This window comes from Pristis pectinata, chromosome 7, assembly GCF_009764475.1.
Source record: "Pristis pectinata isolate sPriPec2 chromosome 7, sPriPec2.1.pri, whole genome shotgun sequence".
NCBI lineage: Eukaryota > Metazoa > Chordata > Chondrichthyes > Rhinopristiformes > Pristidae > Pristis > Pristis pectinata.
In genome coordinates this window covers 41,404,876-41,417,562 of record NC_067411.1, presented here as the reverse complement: position 1 = coordinate 41,417,562, position 12,687 = coordinate 41,404,876, and the positions used below count along the sequence as shown (strand labels likewise).

The following is a 12,687-nucleotide window of genomic DNA, read 5'->3' as shown; positions in this document are numbered from 1 at the left end:
TAAATGAAGGGAATTTTAGTAGCTCTGCAACTGAAGGCAGGGTCTCCACTGGTGGAGTGACAAAAATTGAAAATGTGCAGAATGAGAGAGGAATAAACAGCTGAGAAGGTTGCAAAAAGAGGGAGCTCAAGCTCGGATTTGAAAACAGGGATGGGAATTTTAAATTGGAGGCATTGCTCAATCAAAAGCCATTGTGGGTCAGCAAACATAAGGTGATAGGTGAAAGGGACTTGGTACAAGACCATTGAAGTTTTGGATAAGTTTAAGTTTCTGGAGACTGGAAAGCAAGAGTAGATCAGGAGAGCATTGGAATAGTTGAGTCTAGAGGTGACAAAGGTATGGAAGAAGGCTTTTACTGTGAATGCTCTGGGGCAGAAGCAGACTCAGCAATATTAGGGAATTAGAAAAAGGCAGTCTTAGTGATGGCATTGATACAACGTCTGAAGATCACGGGATTAAGTTTGGCACCAGGTTGTGAACATTGTCCGGTAGTTCGGTTTCAGACAGTTGCCATAGCAGGGAATAGACTTGGTGATCAGGGAACGGTGTTGATGATGTTAAGCAAAGATGATGACTTCAATATTTCTTCTTCTTTGTACTGGATGCTAGTTAATCAGATTATCAATTTAAAGCCTATGAAGGGGTCAAGAGAGTTTGTAGTGAGATGAAGCTGAGTGTTGTCAGTAGAAAGAGATGCTATGTTTTCAGATGATATAACTTAGGGGACATATTGTGGATGAGAAATAGGAGGAGGAAGGGCAAGGACAGATCCATGAAGGATCCCAAAGGTAACAGTGCAGAAGCAGGATGACAGCTCATTGCAGGCTAAACACTGACAGATACAAATGGAACCAAGTGAGAGTGGTCACAGCCAGCTTTGTGACAGGGGACAGGTGGTGTGATCACCCTGTGCAAAGCTGAAGAAGGGTGAGGCGGGATGGAGTGTTACTGCCACTGTCACATGGTACGTCAGTAGCGACTACAAATAGAAGTGTTTCAGGAATATGGAAGGGGGCAGAAACCTGACTGGAGGGATTCAAACACAGAGTTCCATGAAAGATAAACACAGATGTAGAAGGGGACAGTGTGCTCCAGGACCTTGGAAGGAAAGGGGAAGTTGGAGATGGGGTGGGACGTCAAAGTTTGATGTTTCCTAAAGAGGGACGATGATGAGGGATTCAAAGGAAAGGGGCAGAACAGAACCACTAATGGCATCAGGTAACTCGAGGTCAGGATGGGAAGTTGGGTGGCCAGCAGTTTATTAGGAATAGGCTCAAGGGAGCAGGCGGTAGTCAGATGAGTGGGAGAAGACCTAATGGGAGATCGGAGAGAAACAGGAGAAAGATGTAGATTTGGGGCTGGGTCTAGGGGGAGTGGTGGCGTGGGGAAGCAGTGGCTTGGGGAAGCAACAGAGGCAAAGAGGTTCATGATCTGCTCCCACTTGTAGAAAATGAGAGTGGAGGAAACAGGGGGTTAAAAGGATAGTTTGCAGGGAAGGGAATGAGCTAGGATCACCTTTGCATTACAAAATGTTCCTGGAATAGTAAGTGGCTTTGGCAGAGCAGAGCAGGTCCTGATAGTGTTTATCTGGTCCAGCCAGGTTGATGGTGAATGGATAAACCAGCCATCTGCTATATATGGGAGCGGAGATGAAGGCTATTACAGGGGGAACAAAGCAGATGAGAGGAAGTGATAGTTCTAGTGCAAAATAGGGATGGACCTGGAGGCCTGGTTAAAGCAGATCAATGCGGAAATGTGGTGACTGGAAGGTCAAAGGTCAGATGGTCAAGATTTTGAAAGTTCAGGCACAAACATATGGGAAGAGGAAGGGGGATATGAGTGAAGAACAACCCGAGAAAATTATTAAAACATTCTCCTCCCTTCTCCATTCCATAATGAAATAAACCCATTGAGGTAGATAGTTGTCTTTTGTCACTGGCACTGTACAGATTCCATACTATCAGTCAGCCCCTGTACTCCCTTCCCAATAGTCAGTCCATTGACTAGTACACATATAGCACTGGCAACTAAATGGGAGTTTCTGCTCCTTAAAGGGTTTTTTTTCATAATAATAATAATAAAACTTGCTGAGGACAATTCAAGTGAGAGAGACAAGAGATATTCAAGTGATGCTGGAAGAGCAATTTGTTGAACATAATACTGTTTAACCCCAAACACTAGCCTTCTCTGAATGGTACGCTTCAGCATTTAAAATGGAAACACAGAATGCTCAACATGTTCATAAGTCAGGCAGCATGTGTGGAATGAGATACAGGGTTAATGTTTCAAGTCAATGACTTTTCATTGTTTTGGTTTAGCTGTTTACCAGCACTCCCTGATCTCCCTTAAATGATAGATCAAAACTAGTAAGGTCTCCCTTCCCATCACAAGTTGGAAACTATCTATATCCCTTAGTGAGAGTAAAAAATAATGAAACAATTAGATAAATAAAAAAACTGATTTTTTTATGACAGAGTTCTTCATTACAATGATGACTACAGTTCAATAGGATTTCAGTGGCTTTAAAGTGCTTTTGGATCTCTCCGGAGGGATATGAAAGGTTCTACAGAAATATATGTCTTTGTTGATGGTTTGGGTGGTCATAAATTTCAGCCTCAATGCGCATTGTAAGGCAGAATATCTATTGACCACAGCATGTTAGCCAATGAGTGGGAGGTGGAGTGAGTGACCTAACACCACTCATTGGCAAACAGCTAACAGAGAACTCAGAAAGTAGGGTCCTTTTAAAGAGCAGAGGAAGCAGAACTTATGACAGAACATCACTAACAAAAGCAGGGCAATTTCTCCAGACAAATGCAGTGAATGGAGGACATTTAGATACAAATACTGTACATGAAATCAATCTCAGCCAGCTGCACCAGAGTGGTCATCCTGCTTGTTTGACAATGAGTTACCCAGTCATCTCTCCTTTACAAATTCTCTCTCCTAATATACCTCAGGCAAAGGTCCCAACGTACATGCAGAATTTGTCTTAAAACTTGAGCATTAGAGAGGAATAAAAGGAGACAGTTAATTGTCAATAAAGAGCATCAGAAAGCAAAGGTTAAGAGTCTGCTGATGCAATCAGGGAGCTTGCCAACACACATTGTGCACATCAAGATTTGACAACATTTACAACTGGATTGCCCTAGTGCCCACTAGGGTAATGTAATTATATTCACAATAGTTATGATTCACAGTACATGCCTTTTTAATCTAATTGACTCAAAATCCTGCTGTCAGCGCGTCGATAAGACCACTCATAGACCCAAGGCTAAGCAGTGGAATATATTTGGGAGGAGTTGCTATTCGACTGGCGGGGCTGCACTTCGGATTTGTTCGGCGCCTGGTGCCTCACACTACGGTCTCGTAGTCCCAGCAAAGTCTAACGTGACGGGCTTCCCCGGGGCTGGGATAGCAGCAATAGTACCTCCCATAGGGTATACTGTCCCGGGGAGAGTAGATCACACTGTCCCGGGTCGAGTACACACTCGTGTAGAAGGAGCTGTCCCGGTTCGAGCAGGGGCGGTCCAACACGCAGTAGTTGAAGACATCGGACGGGTAGTAGGTCTCCAGGTACTTTCTGGCCGCTTCTTGGTCGCTCTTCCTGATCAAGCTCTTGGAGTCCGCGCCGAAGCCCCCCTCCTCCACGTCCGGGGTGTGGGACCTGGTGGAGTTCTTGGACGCATCCTGCCAACTGCCCCCGGCGCTCGGCCCGTCCAACAGCTGCTCCTCTGCGCCTCTTTTGCGGATGAGATCTCTGCATCTGGGCCACTTGGTGCAGCCGTCCGTTTTCTTGGCCAGAAGGATGGCAGCCAGTCCTGGCAGGAAGATGGCAGGGCCGATGGCAATGAGAGGGATGTCCCCCAGAGTCTCTCCCCTGACTCCGGACACGGTGAACATGAAACCAAAGACCAGAAAGACGCTGACCAAAGCCACCACCAGCCCAGTCCTGGGGTTGATGTTATCAGCTCTCATGGTGTGGTGTCAACTTTGGTCCTTAATCCAGGAATCTTTAAACCTGGGAGACTATACTGTCGGGTAGACACTTCTTTTATCGTCCCTCTGATAAAAGATGCACCCTCTGGGCTTCGGTTCCAACCTGTCCCGTCTGTGACACTGAGCTCTCCAAGCCTCGCCTCTCTTCGGAGTACCAGGGGTGGAAAGAAAATATCACTGGCCAGAAACTCGAGAAGGGTAATTAGAAACCCTCCCCATCCTTATCGGTGCATCAGAGAGCTCGGGCGGGCATGCAAACAGTTGGACAAACCGTACTATCTTTTCATCCGCCTCCTTTTGTATTGCATTTTGTCTAAATGCCCATATCTATTTGCTGTACTCTGTATAACTATGGAGTGTGATTGCATTATATAACCACAGAAAGATTTTTTATATTTATTTATAGTATATGTATCAAATATCTTTTATATTTATTCACTTTAAATATATCAGAAAACTCCCCAGACACTGGACAGATAGAGAGATGGGTACCCTGTTTTGCTTAACTTTGGTTAAACGCTTGTCCATTTGTACATCTTTACGTCTATGTGTTATTCATGAAACACATTCTGTATTTACCTGGGCTTTGGTAACTTTCTTAGTGAATCTGAGGATGTTACAAATCTGCTGTATTTTGTGTCGCGGTTAATATATGTTATTTGCAGTGACGGTCATTAATTTATACGATTGTTCCCACCTGCTGGTAGCCATGCTGGTGTCTGCAGTGTTAGTTATGCACAATGTTACCGCTGTGCTGTTGCAGAAGTAGTTACTGAGTTACCAGTAATGACGATGCTTGACAGAGTCTCCTCCTGGGATGTCATTATGCAATCTCTCAATGCAGAAAACAAACCGACAACTTGCCAAAGTATTCAATGTCTCGGTTCCCCTTTTAAGCGCTTCCTCAACTCGGATCTGGCTTCTCCCGGGTTGAGGAATGCGAGTAAGCGTCTAGGCAAAGGAACTTTTCTAATATCTGAAGCACTTCCGTATGAAACCATAGCCGGGGAACGAGAGGCACTGGCACCTCCTATATATAGCGTTTGGACGATGGCTTCTGGTATTTCGCTGCCAGTCATCCCGAGCTACCGCAGGCTGCTGAACAGCGCGGGGACTTGTCCTGCTGAAGTGGTCAGAGGTGACAGGATTTCTTGCATTTCTATTTAACCCGGCACAGCATCTCAAATCCCCACCCTTCCTTAACCACCTCCCGCCCACAGAGAGGGTTCAAAAGTCTTGCAGTTCTAAGGCACCTGTTGGTCCTTCAGGAGTTGCTAAATAGAGCCAATTAATTATATGTCTGTAATAACAACAGAAAATGCTAGGGAAAAACTCAGGTAGACAGGGTTGTAAAGAAGGCTTTTGACATCCTGGCATTCATAAATCTAAGTATTGAGTATATGAGTTGGGATGTTATGGTGAGGTTGTATAAGACATTGGTGAGGCCAAATTTGGAGTATTGTGTGCAGTTCTGGCCACCTAACTATAGGAAGGATATCAGTAAGATTGAAAGTGTGCAGAGACGATTTACTAGAATGTTGCCGGGTCTTCAGGAGTTGAGTTACAGGGAAAGATTGAACAGGTTAGGACTTTATTCCTTGGAGCGTAGAAAAACGAGGGGAGATTTGATAGAGGTTTACAAAATTATGAGGGGTATAGACAAAGTAAATGCAAGTAGGCTCTTTCCACCTAGATTAGGAGAGATAAGTACAAGAGGACATGGTTTTAGGGTGAAAGGGGAAAGATTTAGGGGGAACATTAGGGGGAATTTCTTCACTCAGAGAGTGGTGGGAGTGTGCAACGAGCTGCCATCTGACGTGGTAAATGCGGGCTCACTTAAGTTTTAAGAATAAATTGGATAGATACACGGATGGGAGAGGTCTGGAGGGTTATGGACTGGGTGCAGGTCAATGGGACTAACGGAATAAAGTTTTGGCCCAGACTAGAAGGGCCGAATGGCCTGTTTTCTGTGCTGTAGTCTTCTATGGTTCTAGGTCCGGCAACATCTGTGGAAAGATAGACAGTTAACATATGGGGTCTGGTCAAACTGAGAAAGGGAGAAATAAGATAGTGCAGGGAGCAGAAAAGGTGGGGGAGGGCAGTAGGTGGGACAAAGGAATTTAGAGTCACAGAGTCATACAGCAGGGAATCAGGCCCTTCGGCCCAACCCGTCCAACTATCTGTGTTGCCCAGCCAACAAGTCCCATTTGCCTGTGTTTGGCCCATAGCCCTCTAAACCTTTCCTATCCATGTACTTATCTAGATGATTTTTAAATGTTGCTAATGTGCCCGCCTCAACCACTATTTCTGGCAGCTCTTTCCAAATACGCACCACCCTTTGCGTGAAGAAGCTGCCCCTGATGTCCCTTTTAAATCCGTCACCTCTGATCTTAAACCTATGCCTTTTGTTTTTAGCACCCCCCTCCCTGGGAAAAAGACTACATGCTTTCACCTTGTCTATGCCCCTCATGATCTTATATACCTTTATCAGGTCACGCCTCAATCTCTTACATTCCAGGGAATAAAGTCCTAGTCTACGCAACCTCTCCTTGTAACTCAGGCCCCCAGGTCCAGGCAACATCCTGGTAAATCTTTTCTGCACCCTTTCTAGTTTAATAACATCTTTCCTAGAACAGGGTGACCAAAACTGTACACAGTACCCCAAGTGTGGCCTCCCCAATGTCTTATATAATGGCAACATAACTTCCCAACTCATATACTCAATGCCAGCAACTTCTCTGATAGGATAAAATAATATGGCTGTTAGTTAAGTTCCTTTGACTGTGTAATGTGTTGCTGATATTGTAACTGCACCTGGAACATTGTGTGCAGTTCTGATCACCATACTATAGGAAGGGTGTGATTAAACTGGAAAGGATGCAGGAAAGAATCTCAAGGATATTGCCGGGACTGGTGGCCTTGAATTATAAGGAGAGGCTGGATAGGCTGGGACTGTTTTCCCCATAGTGTAGGAGGCTGACTTTATAGAGGTATATAAAATCATGAGGGGCGTAGATAAGGTGAACGGTCACAGACTTTTTCCCAGGGTAGAGGAGTCTAAAACAGGCAGGCATAGGTTTAAGGTGAGAGGGGAAAGATTTAAAGGGGACCTGAGGGACACGTTTTTCATACAGAGAGTGTATGGAATGAGCTGCCAGAGGAAGTGGTAGAGGCATGTACAATCACAAAGTTTAAAAGACATTTAGACAGGTACATGGATAGGAAAGGTTCAGAGGGATATGGGCCAAATGCAGGCAAATGGGAATGGCTCAGGATGCACCTTGGTCAGCATGGACGAGTTGGACATGCCCAGAGAGCCAGACTGTACAAATGAAAGAAAAATGGGATGGCAGGCAAAAGTGGCCAGATCGGATACAAACTGAAAGAATGAGTTATCTAAAGTTGGGAAAGAAAGATGGAAAAAAATCCCTTTGTCCCCCCATTGCCCCCAGCTCCCCACCCCCACCCCCCACCCCACCCCTTCTCTGCTACCTAGGTTAACATGCTTCTCTCTTTCTCAATTCTGATGAAGGGTCCTAGATCTGAAACATTAACTGTTTCTCTCTTCACAGGTGCTGCCTGACCTGCTGAGTTTTTCCAACATTTTCTGTTTTCAGGTTTGTTTTTGATTTTCACTTCATTTCCAGCATTGTGATATATGAAATGCAGCAGCTCCCATAATGACAGGGTGAAAGCGAGCAGATAAACTGTTTCAGAGTTGTGGAGTGAGAGGGGACACCGGGAAGAACATCCCTGCTGTTCAGAACATGGCCATGGGATCTCTTACACCCACTTGGTAAGGTTGATGAGGCTTCAATTTAATATTTCATTCAAAAGATGATATCTCTGATGGTCTCGCAGTTATTTTTGTCATGCGCTGGTAATTTACCAGCACAGTGGAGAATTCCAAAACTTTTTACTGGACAAGTACATAATTTGGGATTGAAATAAGCCAGGGAAATGAGATCTTGGATAAAGTAAAAAACAAACTGTTGGAAGAACTCAGGAGGTCAGGCAGCATCTGTGGAAACAAAGGGATAGTCAATGTTTCGGGTCAAGACTGCGTTAGGAATCTCGACCTGAAACAGGCAGAGTCCTGATGCAGGGTCTCGACCTAAAACATCGACTCTCCGTCTGCCTCCACAGATGCTGCCTGACCTGCTGGGTTCCTCCAGCAGTTTGTGTCTTGCTCTAGATTCTAGCATCTGCAGTCTCTTGTGTCTCTTGGATAAAGCAGCCCAGTTGTTGGGCATGCTATCCATCACCTTCCACTAGCATAGTTGCCATAAGTAGTTTCTACAAAATTCCCTGTAGCAATTGGCCAAGGCACCTCTTAAACCCTCAACCTCAACTGCCTAGAGGGTCAAGGACTGCAGATGCATGGGAATACCATCACCTCCAAGCTGCCCACCATCCTGACAGATGATGGGGGTACACTCAACCCTTATCGTAGATGCAAAGTGCCTGATATGAGTTTCAATTATGGGCATTGGATGCTTGTTATAGATCTTTACCACAATGGCAGGAAGGGCAGTTCCTTCGCAAATGACATTTGCCTCATTCAGTTTCTGGGTGCCTATTTTATACTTGTGCATTGTGCTTGGTTCCAGCACAGTTCTGCACCACTTCACCTTTCTGAGATTTTGATTGCTATTGCTACTAATTACTGACAACTGCAGAGATACAAAAAGGGCCTGCCTGCTGCTCCAATTATCGTGGTCCATATTTGGGGACACTTTCTGTCACTAACCCGGCTTCTTCAGAGAGTCAGCTGATATTGAGGCTAATGGATCATTATTGAATTCAGCCTCCTTGTTTAGCCTGCAGCAGGTCGCAGAAACAATGCAGACATATCCTGAACAGGTCAGTGATAACTGGATTGCTAACAAGGATGTTATAGGTCTGCCATGGAATACAACAGCTTCCTTTGACAGGTTGTTTCATGCACTTGTTACAGACTCTGCAATCTCAGCAGTTCTCAAATTCAGGCCTCCTCAGCATGCTCAATTTTCATTGTTTCACCACTGGCAGCCTTCACCTGCCTGATCCCTAAGCACTGAAATTCCCTCCCTTACACTCTCCACCTCTCTAGCTTTCTTTCTTCCTTTTACGAGGTTGCTAATACTTTCATCTTTGACCAAGTCTTTAGCCATCTGTCCTAATACCTCCTTATGTGGCTGAGGGTCATACTGTATTTGATAATTTGTGAAAGACCTTGGGGTGTGTTACTATTTTAAAGGCGCTATATAAATACAAGGTGGTGTTGTTACCGATGTTTGGATAATGCATAAACTAAAGCTAGGTCAAAATGAATCAAACAATATATGTTTAAAACCTTGGTGAAGGTGGAAATTTGTTCCATTACTGAGCACTAAAACAGATTATCCAGTCACTTGTTGTTTGTGGGAACTTCTAATGTGCAAGTTGACTGTTGCACTACCTGCATTACAACAGGGTAGTACTTCAGAAAGTGGTGCATTGGTTATAAAGTGCTTTGGGATACCGAGAGGTTATGAAAGGCATTTTGGAAATGCAACAACAACCTTGCACTCAACATCAGCAAGACCAAGGAATTGATTGTGGACTTCAGGAAGGGGAAGTCAGGAGACCACACACCAGTCCTCATTGAGGGGTCAGCGGTGGAAAGGGTGAGTGGCTTTAAGTTCCTGATGTTAACATCTCAGAGGATCTATCTTGGGCCCAACACATTGATGCAATCACAAAGAAGGCACGCCAGTGGCTCTACTTCGTTAGGAGTTTGAGGAGATTTGGTATGTCACCAAAGACTCTTGCAAATTTCTACAGATGTACGGTGGAGAGCATTCTGACTGGTTCCATCACTGCCTCTAGAAGGCGGCATCCATCATTAAGGACCCTCAGCACCCGGGACATGTCCTCTTCACGTTACTACCATCAGGGAGGAGGTACAGGAGCCTGAAGACCCACACTCAGCATTTCAGGAACAGCCTCTTCCCTACTGCCATCAGATTTCTGAACAGTCCATGAACCCATGAACACTACCTCGTTCTTCCTCTTTTGCACTAGTTATTTATTTTTGTAACATAGTACTTTTATATCTTTATGTCTTGCACTGTATTGCTGCCAAAAAACAACAAATTTCATGACATTTGTCAGTGATAATAAACCTGATTCTGATTCTGAAATCCATCTTCTTATCTCCCTTCTTGTCAGTACAGTAATTAAAGTTAGGGGACCCCCTCCTCCAGTGACCTGCACTCCTTTCCAAATTCTATGGATTCCACAACTACATCCGCAATGGAATTTTGTTTTGCAAGACCTTCAAGCTGATATCCCCAATAGCGTCATAGAGAGATACAGCACAGAAACACGCCTTTCAGCCCATCTGGTTCGTACTGACCATCAACCACCCATTTACACTAATATTACACTAATCCCACTTTGTTCTCCCTGTCAGGCCTACTCCCACGGACACCTCCCAACCTGCACATGCAGGCATCTCCCAGTCTCCACCCAGCTAACAGGATTCACCTGCCACTCGTTCCAGGCTCGTCACCTGCAGCCTATTTAACCCCAGTTCTCACCCACAGCCTGTGTTCACTCACTGAATTGGCTGGTCCCAACCAGTTGCTCCTAGTTTTACTCGCCTTGTTGCCTGTGGTGTTTAGTTTCTATTCTTTCCTGTTTGGGGGACCCTTGTGGCTTGTTATTTTGTGGTCTATTATTACAGTCATCATTCACCGTTAAATTGTTTCTCCTGCTCTGCCTTTGGGTCAAGTCTCATCTACAGCTGTGACACTCTCCAATTCCCAACAACTCTCCCCAGATTCTACCACTCATCTACAAACTAAGGGCAATTATAGTAGTCAATTAACCTCCCAATGAGCACATGCTACTGTGCCATCCCAATATAGGAAGGCATGAGGAAGGCCAATTAACAGGCAAAGAACTCAATGAGGCTGGGTGATAGCATTCTGTTCTATGATTCAGAAGGTTGTGCATTCAAATCCCACTCCAGAGACTTAAACACCAAAATTTTGGCTGATGCTCCAACATTCCATGGTGTGCATGGTGCTGGTCGGTTTGCTATCTTTTGGATGAGACATTAAACTGAGGCTCCATTTTTCTCTCTCAAGTGAATGTAAGTGCCCCACAGAAGTATTTGAAGAAGAAAAGTTATTTATTTAATTGTCCAATCAACGTCACAAAATGCATTGTAGAAATCAGGAATGACAAAAATGGGTTTCATAGCTGACCATTCAGCCCACTTGGCTTTAACCTGTGGAAAAAGAGCTACACAGCCTAACCCCACACTCCAGGAGTGGGGTTGTAACACTAAAGGTCACAGCATGAAACATGAAGATTTCTGCTTCTTTCCTGCAAAATGTTGACCAGAGCTGGACACAGTACTCAAGCTGTGATCAAACAACAGTTATGTGTACGGTTTTAGCATAAACTCCTTGCCCTTGTATTTTAAGAAAGGAAAGAATTCTGTCTGCCTTTTCAACCAATTTATTGACCTGTCTTGGACCTGTAGATGTAAAGTCTATTTCCTTCTATTCATTGTCTCCCCTTGCCCTCTCCAAATGCATTACGTCACACTTCCCTGGTTTGAATTCTATTTGCACCCAATTGACCATGCTATATCTATCTGCAATCCAAAGCTTTTCTCCTCGTGTTCAACCACATAGCTGATCTTTGCATTATTTGCAAATTTATTTATAATGTCCTCTACATTTAGGTCAAAAGAATTAATTTTATTACATAATGTAATGGACCAAGTAATGAACAGAATCCTGAAGTCCCACACCACCAGGTTCAGGAACAGCTACTTTCTTACAACCATCAGGTTCTTGAACTGGTCTGCACAACCCTAACCCTACCTCAGCAATGGAACACTACGACCACCCCTTGCACTACCATGGACTTGTCTCTGATTGTCTCCTTGTGTTTTTTTTGCACTATGGTCTTGATTTTGCACAATCTTTTTTTAAACATGGTATAATATAATTTTATGTACAATTTATATTGTTTTTTTTACAGTCTTGTTTTTTTCTCTCTTCACTGTTTTGTATAATTTATATATTGTGTGTTGTTTGTGCCTGTGATGCTGCTGCAAGTATGTTTTTCATTGTACCTGTACCTCACTGTACTTGTGCACATGACGACAAACTCAACTTGACTTGAGACCAATGGAACTACACTGATAATATCCCTGCGGTTACCAAAAAAGCCCATCAACCATTATCCTTTGCTTTCAGGCACTAACCCAACATTAGATCTAATTTACCATATTCCCTTAGATCCCATGAACTTTTAGCTTTTTTGACCAACCTATCACATGGGACTTTGTCAAACTCTTTGCTAAAATCCTCAGACTCCATCAAACACACTGCCCTCATTGACCCTCTTTGGCATCTCTTCAAAAAATCTAATCACATTAGTCAATCTTGACCTTCTCTTAACAAATCAGTCCTTGATTAATTTGTGCCTTTATAAATGAAGGTTGATAATGTTATTGGTTTATTATTGTCACATGTACTGAAATACATCAAGGTAATACAAAAGGAAAACAATGCAGAATGAAGTGTTACAGTTACAGAGAAAGTGCAGGTAGACAAATAAAATGCAAGGGTCACAACAAGGTAGATTGGGAAATCAAGAGTTCTCCTTTTGGTGTGTGAGAGGTCCATTCAAGAGTCTGATTAC

General features: G+C 44.0%; 1 protein-coding gene across 1 annotated transcript; it reads right to left on the bottom strand.

The window, feature by feature from the left end:
• Positions 1-3,354: 3,354 nt before the first annotated feature.
• On the bottom strand, positions 3,355-3,978 carry LOC127572553 (transmembrane protein 215-like). Its single transcript, XM_052019943.1, has one exon. The coding sequence runs from the start codon at positions 3,976-3,978 to the stop codon at positions 3,355-3,357; it is 624 nt and encodes a 207-aa protein (XP_051875903.1).
• Positions 3,979-12,687: the final 8,709 nt, after the last annotated feature.